Source organism: Watersipora subatra, chromosome 3 (genome assembly GCF_963576615.1).
Source record: "Watersipora subatra chromosome 3, tzWatSuba1.1, whole genome shotgun sequence".
Lineage (NCBI taxonomy): Eukaryota > Metazoa > Bryozoa > Gymnolaemata > Cheilostomatida > Watersiporidae > Watersipora > Watersipora subatra.
In genome coordinates this window covers 37,471,739-37,497,454 of record NC_088710.1, presented here as the reverse complement: position 1 = coordinate 37,497,454, position 25,716 = coordinate 37,471,739, and the positions used below count along the sequence as shown (strand labels likewise).

The window sequence follows — 25,716 nt, the reverse complement described above, 5'->3', positions numbered from 1 at the left end:
CATAAAAAATAACAACAGGAAAACGTATTCTGAGATCATCCTATGTATAAAAATGCTAGGTTTTTGTTATTGAAAGCATCCCTCAAGGAGTAGCCATGCTGCAGCGCAACTGCTACTCGTCACGGTATCGTGTCTTTGAAATTTTACATGAGTCCATATTACAAATAATTCCCGACAATTAAGCCATGATTATGGTACCTATATTGACAGAATCATAGGTCTGTAATAGTATGTTTACACAGCACTTAAAGCAAAACAATGGGACAAATTTTAATTAGCTTATCTTTCAATCATTTGAGACATGGATAGCAATGTATCTCAAGCTAGATTTGAGACATGGATAGCAATGTATCTGAAGCTAGATTTGAGACTTGGATGGCAATGTATCTGAAGCTATATTTGAGACATGGATAGCAATGTATCTGAAGCTATATTTGAGACATGGATAGCAATGTATCTGAAGCTAGATTTGAGACATGGATAGCAATGTATCTGAAGCTAGATTTGAGACATGAATAGCAATGTATCTGAAGCTAGATTTGAAATTTTATTCCAACAATCATGAGCAAATAGAAAATAAATATATGTCTATATAAATATATGTCTACCGTAAGTCCTCATGCTAAAGCCGCGCGGCTTGTGTTCAAAAACAGATTTCTCACGAAAGAAAAAATAATCCTCCAACAAGCCGCGTATGCCCACAGACCGCGGCTAATGACTGAGGTTTTGTCATCCTTGACCCCCTTCGGGAGCGAGAGTGTTAAGACAGGTTTCGCTATACCCCCGTCCTCTTGAATAAGAGACCAGGCTACATCAGTACACTTGAAAAGAATTTTCTTTTACTTCCAAGTTCGAATTAAAATTCCTATACCCTTGCATCAATAACTTATTTGCCATGTCTCAGCTAGATTTTTATTGCACTGTTAGAGGGCTTCACGTTTATGGAAATATGCTGGTCAAGAATGAAAAGGTGTTAATTACCTATGACTGTGGTGAGTTTAACATGAGCGATAAATTCTTCTTTATTCTAAAGTATTCCATAAACATGACCTTGAAAATAAACGAGTAGGTCGCCAAAACCCTGTACATAAAAGTGTATCATGACTGCGATTCTATGGTTATAGCGCGGAACTGAGCAGAGACTGCATTTAGCGAGAAGCCGCCCTGAGCCCCACGTATGTTTTAAAAACTTGGCTTTAGCCGCGGCTTATGACCTTGAACCAGAAGCCGCGCCCAACGACAGGCCGCGCGGCTTGAGCATAAGGACTTGCGGTATATAGCCGTGTAACACTCAAACTTGATTGCAATCACCGATGTGAATAACTCCTAGATACCCTACAGGATGAAAATATTCGTTGGTCATAAAAATTCGCGATTTCGCGAACAGTCAATCCCGCGAATTATTAAATTCAGTGAATAATTAGTTCTATTTTTAATCACAAGAGAGAATAACTACTGCATCAAATTAAAAACTAGTCGCTAGCCTAGTTTTTAATGTAAATACTAAACGTAATTGAGTTCCAAAACATTTTTAAAATCATTGCCTGTGCTTTGAGCTAACACCATTGGCAATGCATCACATTTATTTACAAAATTATTTGAGGTTGTCACAAGATATGCAAAATGGCGTCATCGCGAAAATAGCCGCGAGGCAGAAGTCCTAAATGTAGCCGAGTTCCAAAACTTTTTTAAAATCATCGCCAGGCTTTGAGCTTTATTGCCATTGCGTCAAACTTGACAAAATTATTCAAGGTTTTTACAAGTTATTCGGCATGGCTTCAGCATAGCAAAAAAGCTCTCCTAGTCTTTCTACATTAGAATCAACTGCATCAATCTCTAATACCGAAGTCAAGGACGATCATGATTCTGATCTGGACATTATGGTATGTATTTGATTTGCAGTGCAGATACGTTTTTCCATAATTAACTGCATTAGTTAATTCTTTTGTTTAAAAACTGATCGCTTTCATCAAATACTTCAGCTGTTGTTTTTGTACTTCCTCAACACTCGTTAATATTTTTTCTTTTTTGTGTTTACTGCAGATTGAAAATGAAACAACCTACTCCGATTACGAAAACTAGAGACAAGTAGTAATATTCATCAAGGCAGGAATATTGGCAGAGAGGCAACCAGTCAACCTAGACCTTTTCATCGACAACAACTCCTTGATATCGCTGTAGCAAACATGATTAAATTATATATTTTATTTCATGTATAGACATATTATAATTTATTACAAACTTGAGTGTACAAATAAAATATTTCAAATACAAATAAAATTTTACAAACAATGAATGGAGTAAATATAAACAGTTTAGTTCATATGGCGGTTGTCTAGCAATAAAATTAAACTGGTACTCTTGATATGTGAATACTAGCGTGTAATGGTGCTTTCTGACTAGCTATTTTACTAATAGCAGATCTGTCGCTGTCACTCTCTTGGGTAGGTGTTAAAGGCGATTCTCTCGCTACTACATGGCTGGTAAGGAAGTTATCATCAGAACTCTCCTCGTGGCTTACTATTGCAAAGTTCTGTCGGTTGGCCAAAGATTTGTGCTCGTAAAGGCGTTTTTGTTCCTTTTTTAAAAACAGATATATTCTTCTCGTAAGTAGCTGCGGTCACTTCAACCTCAATTTCCAGACCTCCCTGAATGATTGGTGATCTTCTAAAAATGACATCTACCACCCTTGCAATCATTGTTCTTCGGTGTATGATGAAAAATCTCTCACACTAAAACAAATAATGAAGCAGTAGGGATGGAAAAAAATAGTATTGCGTTTTACCGAAGAACCAAAGTAAAATTCAACTAATTTAGTAAATGTAAAAAACTCATTACTTACCACAAGTTGTTGGCTTATCAAAGGCCTCCAAAACGATGAATGTTCGTGAAAACCTCTGGTCGCAGCAAAAATGCTTTACCGTAGAATAGCATGATCGCCTCGCAGTTGTAAGCTAAATATAAACCAGAACACGCGGTGTGCGCATGCGTAGTAATAACTATTACGATGCAATAGAGTTAACTTTTCCTAGAGAGCGGCAGTTTTCAGCCGCGAATAAATTCATCCGCGAATATGCATCAAAAGACCATTTTTGCGAAATATAACTCCACGAATAAATTCATCCTGTAGGGTATATAAACCTAGATTGGCCAATAATAGCTATTCCCATCGGTGGCCTTGTCAGACTTAAATAGCATGAAGTAACGTCATTGTATTGTACCTCATGCTTGACTGCACTGTTGTTCACAATGGAGCTAATGGGGTGAAGGTGACAAAAAATCATTTATTTTCACATAAAAACTTTCTTGGACACATAATCCAGTAAACTAAAGCAATTCTGTGATAATATTTGATAACCACCATAGATTAAAACTATAAAAGCTATGAATTGTTGCACACAAATCATGAGCCATCAGGGCTTTAATTGCCACACTCTCCTATCTCCATTCTCTCTTTTTCCCTTCTCCAAAGAAGAAGTGAGAAGAGGAAAAGAGAGAAGGGGGGAAAGGAGGGGGAAAATAGCCCACCCACTCAAAGAGCCAGACCCTGGCTAGGTAAATAGACTAATATCATGCTGAACTAAACATGACTAAATATGATGAGTATGCAAGTATGTCTTAAGTCAAAAATGAGACAGAATGATTATTTTACAGCTGTCTATGTAGCTGGCTAGGTCACCAAAGCTGAAGCGTAATGATTGTATCACTAGCGTTGTGGATGGTACCAACTATGATGTAAACCAAGCAACGAATTCCCTCATCACAGTTAAGAATCGTGGTGGCTTGACTTTGTCTTCGCCTGTGGTGATTGAGGTTTGCAACCACAGTGAGAAAACGACGAGAGTGTTGCTTAGTAGTGCTGGATTGGTGAAAAACTTTCCTAGGCTAGCACAACTTGCCACCATGGAGAAGTTGCTGAGGTTCAACATCATGCTATTGTTTAAAGGTTGACTAGCAATAAAATTCACATTACAGTTATTTGGTATCAAAAGATTCACCATGTCTTACTCTGTTGTGTTGTACGTGCCAAATATGTGGAAATGCGATTACAAGCTCTTAAAAGCTAAAAAACGAACAGTTAATCGCAGCCACATGAGACCGCCGTTGTGTGGATTCGCTTTCTAAAATGGCTTAAATGGGATGTAGTTGTTACAGGATGGTTTCTGCTTACACTTTCATGCAACCTCATTCGTTGAAATATTTTCACAAATATACTTCACGCATTCAATAAAACCATGTCGATTGTTCTTACGCGTCTGTTTTATCGTCATTGTAATGCTGTCACTTTTAGCACTGAGATCTTATAACTTACCGTAAAAAATCGTTAAACTTTTTAACCTTAGCTCGAAGGAGTACATATCATTGTCTGATAATCATGACGAGCCTGTTGGTCACCTGTGATAATCGATAAGTGCTGCAAAAATTATTTTCGAAGTATTGGGTCACGTGATCAGATTAAGACTTGATTAGATAATGCCGAAACAAAACTGTAAAGTAGCGAGCATCTATATTTGATACGGGGTATTCGGTAAAACCTGAAGTGTTTGTCATAAACTAGTGCTACGATAAGTTTTATATTGAGCTTTTTATTGGCTTTCAATTCACGTGAGAACATCACGTGACAAGACGATAACCAAACTGTAATGACCACGTCAAAGAAATAAACAGATTCCAATCTACGGCGGCTTTTCGTTTTTGAGCTTTTAAGAGCTTGTAATCACATTTCCACGTATTTGACACCTACAACACAGCAGAGTAAGACATGGTGAATCTTTTGATACCAAATAACTGTAATGTAAATTTTGTTGCAAGTCAACCTTTAAGCCACAAAGAAGGGTCCACTTCAATACTATTGAGGTATTTACTACGAGGGCATCCTGAGGAACTTAAAAGCGCGTCTAAGAACCTTCAATTCAGCAAATTTATTTTATTTTTAGTTTCTTTCACTAAGGTACCAGAAGTTTTAGGGAAGTGATGGATTTTTGCTTTCCACTATGCTGGGTTATCTATTTCTATATTTGTAAAGTATTTCTTAAGTAATCGCTTGTTGATTATAATAGCAGTTGAAAATAAAATCTGTAATAAAAACACTAGCCAAATCATGCCATTAATCTATCACCCATTGAATAGCATTGATCCACCAATGTCTAGCCATAAATTGTAGATTGCATTTATAAACCAAGCCACAAAATATAATGATTGGTATGATAATGGTTTCTTTTATCTTAGTTTATTGATATCACAACATTAGGCTGTAATAGAACTATCTCTTAACCTTAAATGAATAAAAATTCGCGGTGCTGACCCGGTCCGACCCAATCTTGGCCCTCATTGCCAACCCTGAGTCTGGTCCGACCCTGCATTCCTTGGTCTCGTTCCAGCTCTAGCTAAGAAAGCCATTTGATTCCATTTCCTTGATCAGATCAAAACTCCACAGGCTCATCATATTCAGTCATGTTTAAGGTATAAACACATTAGGCGATATTTAGAGCGATATCGCGCTGCTTGGCGCTAATCTACGCTAGAATTCACTCAGCGTGCTCATGCAGAGCGATGACGTTAAGACTTTCTCTACACAACTTTATCGCTAGCGAGATGCATTTCGATTGGTTGGCTTTTACCAGAATGCAATTTTATGGTGGGTAATTATTTCTGATCGCTGTTCACCAACGTACAGCAGCGACAATTTGCTATTTTGTTACGATTGAAACATCTTCAGAACAAACACTGGATTGTTCATAAATTTAATAATAGCACTTCCAGTCCTGTACACCATAACGAACAAAGTTACAAAAAATCCGAGTTGAAAACCAACATTTGGAGTCAATCGTTGCGCAGGTTGACCATCTTGAGAATGGTAAATATTTAATATATCAAGTATAAAAAACAACTACAAAATAAAATATGTATAAAAATAGTAAGAACTTTTGCAGTTAAAATTACAATAATCGCTTTTTCTTATGCTTTCTTGTAGTGTAGGCAGTGTACAATCCGTGAAAGTGAGATAGGTTATAACAAATGCGTAAGTTGTTTACGTTGTCGCCGAGACGGCGCCATATTGGCTAACCTAGATTTATTAACAATTCCGAAGAAACTAACGATACGGAATTTTATTGGCAGTTTGTGGGCGTGCCAATTATATCGTTTGCTAGTGAATCGCTCAAGTGTGTTTATGCACATGCCAGCGATATCTCCGCCCTCCTCATGACGCTCGTGATAAAATCGCTTAGTGTGTTTGGACCTTTAGTTCAACATGATATTAGTCTTTTACCTAGCCAGGGTCTGGCTCTTCGGGTGGGTGGGCTATTTGCCCCCTCCTCTTTCCCCCTTCTCTCTCTCTTTTCCCCTTCTCACTTTTTCTTTGGAGAAGGGAAAAGAGAGAATGGGGATAGGAGAGGGTGGCAAATAAAGCCCTGATGGCTCATGATTTGTGTGCAACATTTCATAGCTTTTGTACTTTTAATCTATGGTGGTTATCAGATATTATCACAGAATTGCTTTAGTTTACTGGATTATGTATACAAGAAGGTTTTTATGTGAAAATAAATGCGATTTTGTCCCCTTCTCCCCATTAGCTCCATTGTTAATAACAGTGCAGTCAAGCATGAGGTACAATACAATGACGTTATGTCGTGCTATTTAAGTCTGACAGGGTTTTTCCCTATTGGCCAATCTAGGTTTATATATCTATGGAATAACTAGAGAGAAATGGAGGGAGTGAGGGACAGGCAGTTGCACAACTATTTACATAATTTTAGGCAAGTGTAGAGACGTCTTTTTATTCTGATCTGGGTAATTGTCAATTTTAATCTTGTCAATTTTGTCAATTTTAATATACAAACATCCTAGCCATTAGACCGCTTGAAACAGCAAACAAAATCTCTCATGATAGAAAAAACATTGATACTATAAAATATCTATACTTTCTGATAAAGTCCTATAAAATTGTGCATAAAACTTGATATACAAAACTTACCTATAAAAAGTAAATTACTAAAGTAATAATAAAAAAAAGGTTTCTTTGACCATGTGAACAGAGGTTGTAGCATCGGCAATGTATAGGTTCGGCGGAAAACTGAGTGATCAAAATATGTGACATAATTTACTCTAACTTACTCTAGATATAGATATCTATAGATATCGCAATGTATAGATATCTATATCTATCTATAGATATCTATATCTATCAATAGATATAGATATCTACATCTATTATAGATATAGATATCTACATCTATAAATATATATAGATATAAGTATATATATATATATATCTATAGATAGTTCGAAACTATTTCATACATCAAGACAAATATTGAGTCAAATTTTACGCAAAATGTTGAAAGATTTGTATACAGATGCTATCATAAATTGAGGTTTGACTGCATCATCAATAAATCTGTGTAAAAAAGTAAACCGATGGATGCATTCGCCAACAATAATTTGTTCATTGAAGCATGTTTTAGCCTCACCAGCCCCAAGCATATTACGCATAGTTCAAACTGTTTTGTTTCAAGTTTTTAAGCCCCAGCTGCTTCTCCCAACTGATGATGCGTACAGTCTTGCCAGCCTCTTTCAGGGCACTGAAACAGACAAAAGTGATCTCAAATGGTCTAGTTGCCTGTATTCTTAGATAGATTAATAAATCTGCAAGTTAGCTTTGGAACTGGTCTGATCGGATTCTCATCCCTTTTCATTAAAAATATAACTAATAAATAGAGCTGATCAAACCATTTTTTGAACTGTGATATGGGCAGACTGCTAAGGTAAAATACAGCCTTGACCTTCAGCTCTTGATTCTGCTGACCTTTGGTTAATTAAAACTACCAGTAAACATGCAAAACAGAAGTCTGATGTGTGAAATATTGAATCAAGTTTACTCGTAGTTATCAGTTTTTAGTTATATTTAATATTGATATATATTTGCCTGGTATATGTGTAGCTTTTAGTGATTTTCGGAAAAACAAGCAAGATTAGTTCACTTTGAAAGACGCGTTTATATTACCCAATTTTTGTGGTCATTTGTAGCCCACTCTTCTCTAAGTTCTAGCAGGATAGTCTACTGTCAATGCTAAAATGTTTGAAATCCGCCAACATTGCCCACAATGAGCTCAAACTTAGTACTGGGCAGTATGAGGGAACCACTAGTGATGCTCAATCAGTATGCAATCGTAATGGTAGCGAGTGTATTTATTTTCATTTAGTGAATTGCATGAATAATTATTATCCATTTGTATGATGGTTATCTGTTGCTCGCCGGAAGTTACAGCTTAGTAGTTTGAGTGACATTCAATCCGCTGATGTAACTAAACTATAGAATTTCCAAAACCTCAAACTCAAACAGTTCAGCTTAAAAGCTTCACAAACCAGGCACCAACTCACCTAATCACTTGCCATCTCAGCTCATCGCTCAAAGTCAGCCATATAACAGAATTAGTAAATGAATATTTAATGCTGAAAATTGTCAGCATATAGATTTCCTGAACTCGGGCTCTAATTACCTCTTTGGTGGGCTTCTCTCCACCAAAGAGCTACACTCTGTCAATTATATTTTCATCGCTAAACATATTCTAGTGTTATTTGGAATGAATTTTCATCACTGGTGCACTTTTCGTTATAACATAAATAATGTACTTTAAAAATTACCTTACTAAGTAATATCGCTAAGTATTATAGTACTATAAACTCACAGATCTTTTATTGAAAATGTCATGATTGTTTGTAAGGCATCATGACCAAAGCTCTGTCACCACTGGTGTATTTTGTCATAGCCTGTCAGATAATGCTTGAGTTGCTGATGAGTTGATGTGGTGTAAACATTGCCCTGCAGAGTCAAGCGCTCAGACTAAAGCCAGACAAAGTTTACTCGTCACACCGACCTCCATTATGATATCATCTTCTTTGACATGAACCAGTCTTTTTTTTTCACCACTGTTCCAACTGGTCATGCTGTAACATGAAAAACAACACTTGAATTTTGCCAGAATTATATTTGTAAAGTTTCATACCATCTCAGTATCATGTGTAAGTATCATGTGTAAGTATCATGTGTAAGTATCATGTGTAAGTATCGTGTGTAAGTATCATGTATAAGTATCATGTGCAAGTATCATGTGCAAGTAATATCAGAGTTAACATGCATCCTCAGTCGCAAAAGGAATACAAGTTGTAAATATCCCTGAAATTATTTCACCCTGGAAGCTGAAGTTTTGTTATGATATGTATACTGTATTGTTGTAAAATATCAGCATGATAATATATGGAAAATAAAATTACAGGAAATTCATGTCATCTACATGTGCGTATGAAATAGGCATGTAGTGATGGCATTATCTAATGAAGCTTTATAATTTGTAAGTCATCTACATGCGTGTATGAAATAGGCATGTAGTGATGGCATTATCTAATGAAGCCTTATATAAGCTCAAGGAGAGGATTCGTAAAACGACAGACTTTAATGTGAGGCTGGGGTTTGTAATATTTCGATTGTATGATTTTCAGCGAACCTAACAAGTTTACAGATAGGTAATTAAATATTGTCGCGGTGGAAGCTTTACATTCATCTTCAAGGAATCTGGTTGATCCGCCCAAAACACTTTTAAGGTGTCTTATTCTTTTTCTCAAAATGGTGTGCGGTTAAATATTCTAAATCCTGGATTTAGAATATTCTTAGCCGATCAGAGTTGGATTAATAATAAATGTTTCAAATGTTACATATTAACAAATACAAATTTTAGAGCAAATAGTGTAATTTTTGTGTGCATTGAGTTTTTAGGTTGTTTAGAAATTAATTCTAGCCTTATCCTAGATACTTGAAACCAAAGTGTGCTGCACAGACTTGCCTAAATACAGTTCTACGTGTATCAAAGATTGCAATACATGCTGTTTGTGTGCAACATCTTCAACATTATTGCTTCATCTGCATAAAAGGATTTTTAATAAATTATGTTGCTTTAAAATGTAGTCTGACATCAGAATTTTACAAATTTTATACAATAATAACTATCATATTTTAATTTTGTCAAAATTGAGTTGTCTCTTTTTTCATCTCCCCTTCATATGATGCGTAATTGTGTATGAATGGGTTGCCGTCTACACATCCTTTACTGCTTATGCAGCACCTCATGTAAGCGTGTGTAGTAAAAAATGGGATGTTCATATTCCTAGTGCAGCTGAAAATAGAAGTTGTTTCATATTTTGTTTTTATATATTGAACCAATTTTGATAAGAATGGAAAAAAATTGATATAAAACTTTTTTGACTTTCACACTTTTGCAAAAAGAAATAATCTTGTTCATACTGGTAAACAGGAGCATGTAGGACATAGTAAATAGGCTTATATTGCGTCGTAATCCATTTTATCAATTTAATTCGATGAAGAGGTACCATAACGATTTCTTTGTAAGATTATTTCGTAGCAAATGGTAATTTATTTAAAATGTAATTCTACAAAGCGTCGAGTGAAGTTTTACTAGGCTATAATAATGCATCAGTCACGGTCAACTGCATAACTGTGGCGACAACACTGTTTGCAATTGTGTTTCATATGTTTTGCTGCTGTGTACACACGTCTCGAACAATTGTAAATGACTTCAGGAGGACATTACTCCTGATTAAAATAAAGTGGTCCTTTATTCATATTTGCACAATCGGTAGAATCAGTCCTCTTGTAAAACTCTGCTAGTCTTCATTTTTTTAAATAAGTTTGTTTGTTGATCTACATTGTTTACATGGCTGATATAAAACTTCTTTGGCTGGTGTCTATACTAGGATGTTGGTTCACCTATCGCCTATCCATGTCCTCCATAACATCCAAATGGCATAATATATCACATGCCTTATTAGAATCCAGGCATTGGTTTCTTATTTTGCTCATTAGAGTTGTGCTCTGCTTGTCGTGCTGCGTGTGAATTTTGTAAAAGTTTCTAGATATGGGTACGACTCAATGTTGTCATGCCATAATCTCTACTCTAATCTCCTACCTCTGACCAGCATCTTCTCAGCTTAAATTTTATAAATGATAGTTTGAATAATCCGTCTGATTATTTGTACATATCAACAGACTTACGGACCGGCGGACCCACCTGGTACTGCCAGAGATCATTCAAATCAAATAGTTTTTACAATTCAATGATTAAAATGACATTACAAATGTTTTAAGCCGAGAATTTCATCTGTCACTGAAACCACAAGAATTCTTTCTCTCAATTATTGATATTTTTATTATTGTTGCCTCCTCATCAAGTAGAAGCTCCTCCTTAAATCGTGTCACTTTGCAATATTTTTCTACTTTTTCTATTTTTGACATTCTCTATGCAATTCTCTTCTTTAGCTACAATCACATTTATCATCTTATTTCTCATGGGTCAAGGATGGATTTGTTTCAGTTGTATTTATCATGTTATTTCTCATGGGTCAAGGATGGATTTGTTTAAATGGCCAGTCAACTTTCAATACAATTGGTGTTATTTTTGTCTCAGTGTATTCATCATAGCAGATGTAGGCAAAAACTGAACTTAAAGTCGCTATCAATGGTGTGATGTTTGGGCTTATGACATGACGATTGGGCGTATTTGGTGCAAGATTCTGAAGAACAATTTGGATGGAGTTGGGAAGACATTTGACTGAAGTGATAGCTGAAAGGTTATATCTTATAAATTAGTGTAAGGGAAAGTGTAAGGGTTGTTGATGTCAGTGCCTCATATTTGATAATAATACTATTGTTGGTGTCTGTAGAGATGGCATACCGTAAGACGAATTAGTATGCAGATTATATCTGCACCCGGCTGTTGACATTGTCTGAGTATACCCGGTTCAAGATGGTCATGCTGGACATCATTTATCTTCCTATATTTCAGTCGTGTCAGAAATTCAAGTTAAATCGGTCAAAAGCCATGAGTTTAGCACCTAACTACTGTTTAGCTATTATCTCACGTCTGCCTAGCATTTGAGTTTCTAATTTTGAAGCTTAATTTCCTAGGAGATATTTGAAGCATGCCAGACACTGAGGGAGTTGAGTGCTGTTAATTTCTAATTTATTTTCATTGCCAAAGTTCAATGTCGGCTTATGGTGCAGCTGATCTCAATTGTTGACAAGATCCATTTCCACAATAGACAAAACAGCCACCTTTGGCACTATAGGCGATAAGCCAAGTGTCAAATTTTGTCATCGTCTGAAATATGCCAAATTGTCACTTGTGATTTCAAATAGTGCCTTTAGGATTAAGTTTTGGGACTTTACAAACCGTGACTGCAATGATTTTATGGCAGTAGGTTTTTATTGCTGTCACCTTGAATGCCCTCTCCAGATGCTGTCAGTGATCATTTACACCTTGTATGAGGTGCAAAGGCAAACTAAGGATGACTAATGTTTACTCTGACACAATGTCAACCTTTAACAGCCTCTTAAATTGACAATAAATATTCATGGGTACTATAATTTGACCGCCTCAGTTTTGAAAGAGGCGTGATATCCAACGTATGGTGGTAAAATCTACATGTAATCCGATTTGTGCCTCTTAGATGTTGGCGCTATGTGTGGTCTTTTTTAAATCGATGGCATTTTGACTAAGTTATTTGTGGTCTCAAAATTTCCGACAAGCTGAAATGAAGGAGTGAGCCATTTTATCACATTGTTTTTGAGCATCTGTGTCATTTTGGTTACACACTAATAGTGACACAATCCCTTTCATATAGTAGGTCGGCTATTACTAGAGAGGTTTGTCTCAAGCTGACTTGCTCTCCCTCCCTTACTTTAATATGCCGGTAAAACTGGGTTTTTACAAGTCATAGCAAAAGTATCATAAAAGTTATGTGGTCTATCGTTATGATGGAAGATGAGCCGACATCTCATTTTATGGTATACATGTCTGTGTTAGTCCTGTACTTTATGGTCTACGTGTCTGTGTTAGTCCTGTACTTTATGGTCTACTTGTCTGTGTTAGTCCTGTACTTTATGGTCTACTTGTCTGTGTTAGTCCTGTACTTTATGGTCTACTTGTCTGTGTTAGTCCTGTACTTTATGGTTTACATGTTTGTGTTAGTCCTGTACTTTATGGTTTACTTGTCTGTGTTAGTCCTGTACTTTATGGTATACATGTCTGTGTTAGTCCTGTACTTTAGTCAAAGTTATTAACGTACTCATTATGTATGACTGAATTTTGCTCTGAACTCAAAACCGGTGGATTGTCAGCTTGAAGCCCATTCTTTGTGCGTAACTTTAAAAAGTTCTCACACAATTTATCGAAAGTTCTTTCAAATAACTATTACATAACCGCTAAGATGTTAAACGCTCATGTGATTTTAGGTTGATCTCAACATTTATCCCCAGATGAATAGCCCTTTCTGGCCTTAAATTACTATGAAAAAACCTAAACTTTTAACGGTGACGGTGCATCTTAGGTCGGTACAACGCATGCGCAACGGACATACAAGGCACTTGCAACGCACAAACATTATGGATACAACGCGCATACAATATTCTATGTTCTATGCGCCGCGTAAGTGTCAATTTGTTGCAGTTGAAGAAACAAGGATTTTTCTGTTGTATTAGTTGAAAATACAATATAACGTTAAAAAAATTTTCTGATGAAGTTTACATGTATAAAAAAGTTTATGTGTATAAAAAACTTCCGAGACCAAAGTTTAACAAAATGCTGGTTGCGGTTTAGGTTTTTGGATGAAAGCATTTACATTCTTAAATGATGTTACTCAGCAGGTTGATTGTTTTTGATCTTGATTTTATGATTGGTGCCATTTGTGATGTATTGAAATCTAAATACGCGTTTAAATAATTGTCTTAATTTGTGAAGCAAAATATTAAAAGCATACTTTTACTCTTGATCCTTAGGCTAATATATGCAATGTTTTTAAACCTTTCTTCAGGTTTGTCAGATATTGTGTTTGCTAGTTTTCAATTTTTTTTAGGTTGCCAGAGAGCTACCGGGTGTAGAAGAACAGATAAGAATGGTGACATCACAGAGCATCATGGGTAAGCAAATACATATACTGACATGAACAACACCGCGAGGGATGTCAGGCGTCGTGGTGGGTCTTTGTATTCTGGAAGAGCTTCAAAACTTAACGTCAATGCTGAGGTGTTCTTTGATTGATTGAGAGAGATTTGTCACGGGTGAACGCATGTGGTCAGAATCCACATCTTCATCATTTTTTGTTGTTGTTATTGCTACTGCTATCACGAAACAATCAGCATACAATGATGTCGGTGGCAGTTTTTTTACAAAAATTAGGCATCAATAGTTGAGTAAGCAGCATTGTGATTTGCCAGAAAATGTTGGCTAATTGGGATTAAGCAGCTCTGCTATTGTCTGACATAACTCAATATCAGCGTGGCGTTTGCCTGGCAACGGTGACTGACAGAACAGGATTATGATTCAAACTATTTAGAATGTTTTGTTTTAAAATAAGAAATGTTGCCAGCAAAGATGATGGATCGTCATTTGGCTTACTTCGCTAATTCGTACTTTTTAGCCAGTTGTTTAAACCGCACCTTTTGTTTGCGGCTTTTGCACAACCCTTGGTGGTCGACTGTAAGCCGATTTCTCAGTTATCACAACTTTTATAAAAACTTTGTAGACATTTGAAAGGAAGGTGGAAGATGAATTGAGTCCCGTGACCAAATTACGCATATGCTCTTTTCGCCGGTTTATCTTTTGCCAACAATATTTGTGATGCAGTCGCTGCTCAGTTTGCTCAGGAGTATTCTATTACCATTCTTACAAGGTGTACTTACGACACAGCTAGATACAAGTCACTTATCATGCCATGTGAGAACACTGAGCGTGCCATGTGAGAACACTGAGCGTGCCATGTGAGATCACTGAGCGTGCCATGTGAGATCACTGAGCGTGCCATGTGAGATCACTGAGCGTGCCATGTGAGAACACTGAGCGTGCCATGTGAGAAAACTGAGCGTGCCATGTGAGAACACTGAGTGTGCCATGTGAGATCACTGAGCGTGCCATGTGAGAACACTGAGCGTGCCATGTGAGAACACTGAGCGTGCTATGTGAGAACACTGAGCGTGCCAAGTGAGAACGCTGAGCGTGCCATGTGAGAGCATTAAGCGTGCCATGTGAAAACACTGAGCGTGCCAAGTGAGAACACCGAGCGTGCCATGTGAGAACACTGAGCGTGCCATGTGAGAACACTGAGTGTGCCATGTGAGATCACTGAGCGTGCCATGTGAGAGCATTAAGCGTGCCATGTGAAAACACTGAGCGTGCCAAGTGAGGACACCGAGCGTGCCATGTGAGAGCATTGAGCGTGCCATGTGAAAACACTGAGCGTGCCATGTGAGAACAAAATTTTCTTGAAATAAAAAGTGATCTGTGCTATAGAAATTTTGTTTGAACTTTTAAAATTACTAGAACTTTTGGCGTATAACTTTACTGATGATGCAGTTACTGGACATTTCTTTCTGAAAACAACATTACCGCGCAAAGTACTAGATATAAACAGCAATATTATTTAAGTGATAAATAATCCCACAACCAAACGAGCGGAGCGAAGTGTGGGAGTTTTTATGATAAATGCATGTGCACACAACTTACGAAAATTATTCATCAACAATGAGACGAACCCTCGTCAAGAAATTTCATCAACAAATTTAAGCATCGTTTTGTAAGGTCATTAAAGTATAATAACGATACAAAACACATTTAAATTTTTAAATATGTTACCAAGCCTTTGAAGCTTTACCACAAATTCCTAAAACTAACCCATCTGATCGGATTATACACAAATAGACAGATTAATTTGGACGAATATCGCCACAAAACGCTTGAAAAGCTTGGTTTAATAAAAGTTAAGACCGGAAATTGAAACGCCGAGCGACAGATAATAGAACGATGAAGTCTTGCGCATTTCACGAAAAAATAACGTGCACTTTTCACCAGTCTATAGCATTGTCGAATTGCCGAAGGTTTCGGCAATTAACATAAGAGTACAGAAATCGTTTCATTTTTGCCGATTTCAATTTTTTCATTTTCATTTGCCGACACATTTGAATACTTTCGTATTCTAACTGATGTCCAACGCAGTGTAAGTAAAGCAACTGACGATGATATTTTTTAACGTTTTTTATGAGATTATTACAACAATTAATTATAAGTTTGGATGATTAAAGAACAATGACTACGTAGTACAGATTTTCTAAAAATCTTTATAAATATCACAACTTCACAACTATTGTTAGCTATGCCGTTTTGAAATGTAAAAAAAGATTGTATATTGGTTTTATATTATTGCTATATAAATAATATTGGTTATTCTAATAATATCAGTGCATTTTACTTCTAATATTAGCCAATATTGCATTTCTCTTTGAAGGAAGAGAGATATAAACATATAATCTTTTCCTTTCATTATTGCTATTTGTTGTATATAATAACACCCACACCCAGTACATTACAGCTACCATTGCAGTTATCCTATTTGACTGCTAATATTGCATTTCTCAACCATTAGTACCCTTTCTTTTTTCCAATATCACTTTGGTCGTGGGCTGTATTGCTGTAAACGTAAAAATAAAGCGAGATATTCTAAAGAACAAACTCTATGAAAGGAGTGGTGGCCATGAAAAAAACCGTGGGGGAATAACTCCGAAGAGCTGTCTTATTTGGATGCTATCGGTCCCATGGACGTCAGGCTCGTCAAGGCGCTCCGGAAACCCGGCGCAGAAAAACATGTTGAACTGATCAAAGGGAAAAGGTGACGTAGCCAATATATATATATATAGAGAAGAGACTTCTGGGATAGTGGTTGACCTAGAAAAGATAACAGACGCCATTTATTAAGGCTTTTACGCAGTGAACAATCTTCTATAATTTATTTCTTACCATTCACTCATTGGAAGACATTTTTTATGTTCATGGTTACATGTCAAAATATTCTAAGTTTATTTTTTAATTAATTGTTAGTAGTTTAAGATTACTTAAACAATATTGTTTCCGTTTTTGTTCTACGTTTTCTAGAAATAAGATTTTGTATAATTAGCCCTTTTCATTATCGAAATATGTCTTATTGTTTTTTTACAATTGCTGTACGCTACCCAGTATATGTAGAATTTTCTGGGCTTTTTGTTAGTGTTTAGATTGTTACGGTACAATGGCTCATTGTCTAGCAATAATTTTTTATAGTTCTGTATGTGAAAATTCTCAGAAACCCGGCAGTCAGCAAGACTATATGATTGGTCGGTTTGAACGATAACCGTCAATCTCTAGGCCAATCGCTTATGTAATATAAATACTGCCACTAATTTTTAGGCAGTTCAGCTTGGGTTTGACTCTTGAATTAAACACATGATTAGTATTACTATAATAAAGTCGTTATTGTTGGAGAAATATCGTTTATTATCGTCACTAACAGCAAGCTCACACAAAATTACTACAACTAAATTGGATAATTAAATAATTATCCTTACAAGAGTTGTGTTCTCTTCTGTTGGTTCGACAGTTGTACAGTTGGCAGCGTTGGTTTCAGCGCACTCTGTTGGTTTCAGCAGAACGGAAGTGAGTTGGGTTCAGCTCCCTCCTGTTGGTTTCAGCAGGTTGTACAGTCAGCAGCGTTGGGTTCAGCGCACTCTGTTGGGTTCAGCAGAGCATAAATGAGTTGGTTTCAGCTCCCTCCTGTTGGGTTCAGCAGGTTGTAACATTGGTTAAAGCGCAGAGAACTAGAGCTAGGGGTTGTCCCCACCCCACTCTTGCGAGTTTTTTTCACTGGTGGCAGCGGTTATCCTATTTGACTGCTAATATTGCATTTCTCAACCATTAGTACCCTTTCTTTTTTCCAATATCAGTTATCCTATTTTCCTATTATCAGTTATTTTCCTATTGCAGTTATCCTATTTGACTGCTAATATTGCATTTCTCAACCATTAGTACCCTTTCTTTTTTTCAATATCACTTTGGTCGTCAGCTGTATGACAGTGGAATTTCTAGTGATTATAATGATAATAATATAATGATTATAATAAGTGTTCAAGCCAAAACATTACACAGGCATTCTTCTAGCAAATTACATCAATCAAGCAGTTGATACTTGTGAAAACACTCACGGCTAAGCGCAGTTCAATGATCACTAGTTTGTAAACAAAAGGCAGAAGAAATAAAATACACATACCTTTTGCCTTCTTTCTAGCACCTTGTTGAAAATACTTGATAAATACAATAGTGGATAAAAATGTTAAATGAAGTCTGTAAGAACATATCAGTTTCTTTAATGGCTAGCAAAGCCAGACTGACTAGGGTGAGTGCAGTTAAAATATATATATATATATATGTATATATATAGGACAAAACAAAGATATTTATTTAGTTGTTACTCTTCTATTAGTCCCACCAGACTTGGAACCATACTCCAGTCCAATGACAGTATGGGCCACCCATAGTTCCACCAGACTTGGAGCCATACTCCAGTCCAATGACAGTATGGGCCACCCATAGTTCCACCAGACTTGGAACTATACTCCAGTCCAATGACAGTATGGGCCACCCATAGTTCCACCAGACTTGGAACCATACTCCAGTCCAATGACAGTATGGGCCACTCGTAGTTCCACCAGACTTGGATCCATACTCCAATCCAAGTACAGTATGGGCCACCCGGAAGAGACTACAATAACAAACAGTTTTAGTGTGAACAACTGGAAACTTGTTTGACCACCACATGTGTGTGTTTTGTTGCTGAAATGACCATACAAACAGATGAAATCATTTCTTTGTCAGGTACCGTACTTTTCTGACTATAAACCGCACCCCTATATAAGCCGCATCTGCTTTATTTTCCAAAAAGCGATAATAAAACAATACATAGGCTGCACCTACGTATAGGCCGCAGAACTCAGGGCGGCGCTTTTTAACACGACAGCAACTTTCCTGTTTAAAACGGAACAGTGCCTAATGGCACAGTTTCGTATTAATCGACGCTTTTTAACCTAGTGCCTAACAGAACAGTACCGTTAGGCATTGTTTCGTATTTTCTTTCACCGCTAGAGACGCACTAACTGGAGATTCTGGTTAATGCGTGCGCCCTAGCGATGAAAGAAAAAGCCAGAGAATAGGCGCACCCTTATATAAACCGCATGGCTCAAATCATCAGAAAAAAGTAGCGGCTAATAGTCCGAAAAGTACGGTAAATGATTCTATTAGTAAGAGAGTCTATGTGCAGTATACATCTACAATAATTGTCCTAAAAGTATACAAATCTTTACCCGTGCCACTGCTCTTTAGTTTATTAGTTGGTTTTGTAGACGCCTGTGTAGAATGTTTATTCATAAATGGATAAAAAAACTGAATATCTCGTAACCGAAAGAAAGGCGTGTAGTAAAAATAATGATGCTAATATCTGTATTGCAATAAAAAAGCTTAGGCATACCGATCAATGATGTCTTACGTTTACGACAAGAATAATCCGATGTGGCTCACTATTTGCACAATTCTCCAAATTAGTAGCATGGCGAGGTTTCTGCTCGTTGGCGCAGCCCCAAAAGTGTCATGTAAAAACCATCTTAGTTTATACAGCACTAGCTTGTTTGCTTCCAGGCTCTCCGAGTAAAACAGCTAACAAAAACTTAGAGATCCTTGAGCTAGAGATGAGAGCACGGGCTATAAAGAAGATGTTGATGAGCCAGCAGGCGGAAGTTGAGAGTGATGGTGGGTTACCTCATATAATTTCCAACTAATAGTGTTTTTAAACTAAACGCGTTTTAATAAGTAGGCATTTTGTGTTTTCTTATGGCAATTGTATATCGAATAGTGGTCCGTCGGCATGCTCTACTAGGTTCTCTGACAGAGATGCTTCATCGAACAGGCGGATTAGTGCATTGTTATGGTACACAGTCTCATTGGTATAGTTTTTTGATTAACTCATCAATTTAAGCTACCAAAGATGACATCGTCAAATATTGGTACCAGTTTTTATCGCAGAATGGGTCAAGCTCAAAGACATGTTTTCCCTGCTCAAGCCATTGTACAGTCAACCCGTGATATACATGTACAATCACTTCTACGTATGAATCACCTCTGCATATGAATTACCTCTGCATACGAATAACCTCTGTGTATAAATTACCTCTGTGTATGAATCACCTCTGCGTACGAATCACCTCTGCGTACGAATCACCTCTGCGTACGAATCACCTCTGCGTATGAATCACCTCTGTGTATGAATCACATATGTGTATGAATCACCTCTGTGTATGAATCACCTCTGCGTATGAATCACCTCTGCCTACGAATCACCTCTGTGTATAAATTACCTCTGCATACGAATCACCTCTGTGTACGAATCACCTCTATGTATGAATCACTTCTGCGTATGAATCACCTCTGTGTATGAATCACCTCTGTGTATGAATCACCTCTGCGTATGAATCATCTCTGTGTATAGATTACCTTTGTGTATGGATCACCTCTGTGTATGAATCACCTCTGTGTATGAATCACCTCTGCGTATGAATCACCTCTGCGTATGAATCACCTCTGTGTATGAACACCTCTGCGTACGAATCACCTTTGCGTATGAAGCTCTTTTGCGTATAATCACCTTTGCGTATGAAGCAAATGTTAGAACAGGTTAATTTCGATGTTGAGGTTTACTGATAGCCCTGCTAACAAACCTTGACCTGTTATGACTAGGAGTTTCATCTGCGTTATCACATTGGTTTAGTGCACTAAAAATTAATAAGCAGTAAACTGCAGCTAATTGTATGCGGAGTTCTCTCTTCAAAACAGAGTCCTTATCTCGGAGCGCGTGGGGCAGAGAGTTTTTATCTCAGAGCACATCTGACCGGGAGTTTGTATCTCAGAGCTTGTGTGACTGAGTTCTTATTTCAGAGCTTGTGTGAATGAGTTCTTATCTGAGCACTCGTGACAGAGTTCTTGTCTCAGAGCATCTGTGGCAATTCTAAAAAAGTTTTCCATCATATTTATAAAAGAAAGCAGTGCAGTTATTATTCACTATCATTTATATTTTATAAGGTTGTGATCCGTTTGTCCCACAACCAAACAAGAGTGAAGCGATTGATTGGGAGATTTATGATAAATGCACATGTGCACACAACTCCTGAAAAATTATCCGTTAACGGCCGTCACCAAACCCTTGCAACGAAATCCTATCAACAAATTTAACTATTTTTTAGTAAAGTCGTTTAAGTATAATAATGATACAAAACGCATACAAACATATTTAAATATGTTACCAAGTCTTTGAAAGGTTACCGCAAATTCCTAAAACTAACCCATCTTATCGGATTATACACAAATTATAGACAGATTAATTTGGACGAAAATCGCCACTAAACGTTTGAAAAGCTTGGTTTAATAAAAGTTAAGACCGAAAATTGAAACGCCGATCGACAGAGAATAGAATGATGAAGTCTCGCGCATTTCACGAAAAAATAACGTGCACATTTCACCAGTCTATAGCATTGTCGAATTGCCGAAGGTTTCGGCAAATAACATAGGAGTACAGAAATCGTTTCATTTTTGCCGATTTCAATTTTTTCATTCTCATTTGCCGACACATTTGAATACTTTCGTATTCTAACTGATGTCCAATGCAGTGTAAGTAAAGCAAATGACGATGATATGACTACAGAACAATGACTACGTAGTACAGATTTTCTAAAAATCTAAATAAATATCACAACTTCGTGATATTGTTAGCTATGACGTTTTGAAATGTAAACAAAGTTGTGCATTGGTTTTATATTATTACAATAATATCAGTGCATTTTACTTCTAATATTGGCCAATATTGCATTTCTCTTTTTTGCAGGAGGAGAGATATAAACATATAATCTATTCCTTTCATTATTGCTATTTGTTGTATATAATAACACCCACACCCAGTACATTACAGCTACCATTGCAGTTATCCTATTTGACTGCTAATATTGCATTTCTCAACCATCAGTACCCTTTCTTTTTTTCAATATCACTTTGGTCGTGGGCTGTATGACAGTGGAATTTCTAGTTTATAATATAGCCAAGCTGCAAGCCATTTATGGATAGGTTTCATAGGTATCAGAAATGGACAAGACATTTTTTGGTTGTGGATTTTTTACGTATCTCGGTGGTACATGTAAATGCGACGCATGTGCGACCATGTGTTGCTTTTGATTAGTAACAATGTACATAGAGTTCTCCGCGTACCAATTGCTAGAATTCCCAATGAAATACTGAATTATGCTGATTTTTTGTTGTTATTCCCGCAACTAGACATTGGAATATGGCCATGACTCAATTACCTTGACACCGGGCTCGTTCTTTGTCAGCTGAGAATTACCAGTGTGTCAGTGGCTAGCCTGGCTCCAGCATTGAATAACATAAATATTGCCATTTAACTGTGGTCATTATCAGCTTCCTCTTTTCATTAGTCCCCGCAGTTAAAAATATAGTAGGATAAACATCTCTTACCTGAATACACTCTGTAAGCTGGGTACAGGCCAAGCCTTGTCACCTCACTTCTTTCCAGCTGCCTTGTTCGGTCATCCTCAGTAAGCGCTGCGCCGAATAGAGCTTAGCAAATGAGACACTCGTCTTGTCGTCTTGTTTTTAAACATACCGTATATATAAATATATAAATCTCAAAGTTTGTCATCTGTTGTCATTCTTTGTCCAGCTATAGCGATTAAATTTAAGCAATGAAAACTCACCTTCGTACTCGATTAGAACTCGCTACATTAAAATCGCAACCTTCAAATCGCAAGTCTGCTAACAAGTGTGTTGGTAAGCGTAACCATAAGGCTGAACCGTTTTTATCACACTCATCGCTTCCACCTGTATGTCATTTTGCGATTGCACATGCTAAATTATTAATTAATAGTGCGCCCACGGGTTACCATGCCCCGGTTATAAAATTTTCTCTATGAAACATGATGCTTTTTTATCCTCAGCATACTATAGCAAATGTTTTCCATCAGAAGATATCAAACAATTTTTTTGAAGTTAAAATTTGGCAGTCAGTGTACTAATTACGACGAAATAACGAGATTGCCGATATGCTATTTGCCAAAATCCCTCCCACAACGCCTGAAAGAGATATACGATGCTCTCTTATCTCAGTTCAGCATTATTCGTTATAAGTTATAGTAAAAACAAATTCAAAAACAGATAAGTGATAAAATTTTAGCTTAAGACAAACTTAGCTTTAAGTACGTGTTTAGTAAGCTAAACTCATTCAAGTTAAATTCAACGTTTATGTTGTTTGTCTGTTTCGAAAGTAAGAACTCCTTTAGGTATGCACTGAACGTAGTACATTGTAATATTACGTTTTCTTGCAAATAACCACAAAATACACTAAAGTTACTGTAGGTACTATAGTTAATAAGGTTCACAATTTCTTTTGTTACTAATTTTTAAAATGTACAATACGTATATAAAATTTTGATGAATTTACGAGGGGTGTTTGCATTAGATACATGTAATTACTAGGGGTTTTTATACCACTATATGATATTTTCGCCTTATGATGTCAACACTAAAATGAATTAAAATCATACCGTAATTGCATACCAAATCATTTTCATCGTAATTGTAGCAAAACAGACTTTATTTAACCATTACTTGCTAATTATTTTACATTTGCATTTAACCACCTTTACAGTTGTTTTATCTTTTCTTTTAATTTATTTTAGCAAAACACTCTTTTCATGATATGAAATTTAAGTTAAAATTTTTTGAAAAAGTTTGAAAACCTTCACAGGTGTTTTGTTTTTTTTTAAAAGTTTATTAGAACTGCACAAAAAACTTTTCACATGATATGAGGTTTGAAAGTTAGAATGGTAACTGTTGTTATCTGTTAAATAAAAATTAATTTTCTGTGGAAAGACTTTTATTACCCTGGCAATGCCGAGTATCCACCTAGTATATATGAATTAATGCTTATTAACATAAATAGAGTATTGGAAAGCCATATATAAAGAGAACGCTGACATCGCCCAGCTGTGCTGGATCCGTCTGGATAAAATGCTGGGGGGGCTAAGCTATGGGGAACCAGAAATATATTATTTGGCAGGCACAGGTGTGGGGAACCCATATAAAAAGAACACCAGGTTGAGCCGGCATGGCTGTTTGGAGTACATAAAGATTATATTAAATTGGCCAAGCCATGGGTATCCACATGAGGACAATACTTGGTTGGCCCAGCTACGGGTATCCACATGAGGACAATACTTGGTTGGTCCTGCTACGGGTATCCACATGATAATACTTGGTTGGCCCAGCTACGGGTATCCACATGAGGACAATACTTGGTTGGTCCTGCTACGGGTATCCACATGATAATACTTGGTTGGCCCAGCTACGGGTATCCACATGAGGACAATACTTGGTTGGCCCTGCTACGGGTATCCACATGATAATACTTGGTTGGCCAAGCTATGGGTATCCACATGATAATACTTGGTTGGCCCAGCTACGGGTATCCACATGAGGACAATACTTGGTTGGCCCTGCTACGGGTATCCACATGATAATACTTGGTTGGCCCAGCTATGGGTATCCACATGATAATACTTGGTTGGCCCAGCTACGGGTATCCACATGAGGACAATAATTGGTTGGTCCAGATACGGGTATCCACATGACAATACTTGGTTGGCCCGGCTATGGGTAACCACATGAGGACAATACTTACTTGCCCCATCTACGGGTATCCACATGAGGACAATACTTGCTTGGCTCTGCTATGGTGAATTATGTCAGAGACCCGTATGAAGAGGATACTAAGTTAGTTGTGTCCTCTTCATATATATATATATATATATATATATATATATATATATATATATATATAAATATCTATATATATACACTCATGCTACAGACAGTACTGTTTCGGCTATTGAAGCCTCATCAGTGCAGCTCAGAGCTCAGGCAATGGACACAAATCCCATTACCAATGAGAGTTGACGTTCTGCCATTATATATATATATAAAATTGTTTCCTCACCCCGGTTAACCCATATGGGTGGTAGCATCTGCTCTACCTCGGGTCTCCTACCAGAGACCTGGGAGTTTGAGAACTCGCCTCAAGATCTTAGCTGTTCCCAATAGCGCACTTTTCTGCAACTCACCTGAGTTGATTGCTGTTGGTATTTGGGCAAGCCACATTTTATGCGCCGGTGTTATTGCGCCCAGTGCCCCAATGACTACTGGGATTACAGTTGTTCTTACATCCCAGCATTTTTCAATCTCTTCACCAAGAGGGAGATACTTCTCTACCTTTTCTTTTTCTTTGCTGGCTATATTGTAGTCATTGGGTACTGCTATATCTATCTAATTTCATCTACCTCAAGTTCTGATATGAGGTGCCTCTGAGGTACAAGTTGCTTAGCGGTTAGTGGCAATTCAGGGCGCATGTTTATCCACAGTTGACGCATCCTTCCCATATAGCCCCACTTCTGAGGTTCACTCATAAAGTAGCACTGCATGAGGTCCGTGTTATCAGTCCGAGTCCATTTCATCCGTTTTGAACCAGTAGCCCATTTTCCACTGCCTTGTCCTGGTTCAGCCGAGCCGGCATGGCTTTGGTTATTGCACTCATCATAGAGGTTGTAGATGTTATACAAGCAAGGGTCTTGTCTAAGGACCACCAGAAGGGTGCAGTTGTTGGGGTTTGAATCTAGGACCTAATGATCACTGTCCCGACACCTTACCAACTGTGCTATATGTCCTGTATATATATTATATA

General features: G+C 37.1%; 1 protein-coding gene across 1 annotated transcript in view; it reads left to right on the top strand.

Annotated features, from left to right (window-relative positions):
• The window catches only part of LOC137389747 (uncharacterized), a 70,467-nt gene that overhangs the window by 24,281 nt on the left and 20,470 nt on the right, over window positions 1-25,716 (top strand). The window contains exons 6-7 of the mRNA XM_068075833.1: window positions 13,927-13,990; window positions 19,563-19,673. Of these exons, the coding sequence (XP_067931934.1) occupies window positions 13,927-13,990; window positions 19,563-19,673 (175 nt within the window). The remainder of the gene's footprint in view (window positions 1-13,926; window positions 13,991-19,562; window positions 19,674-25,716) is intronic.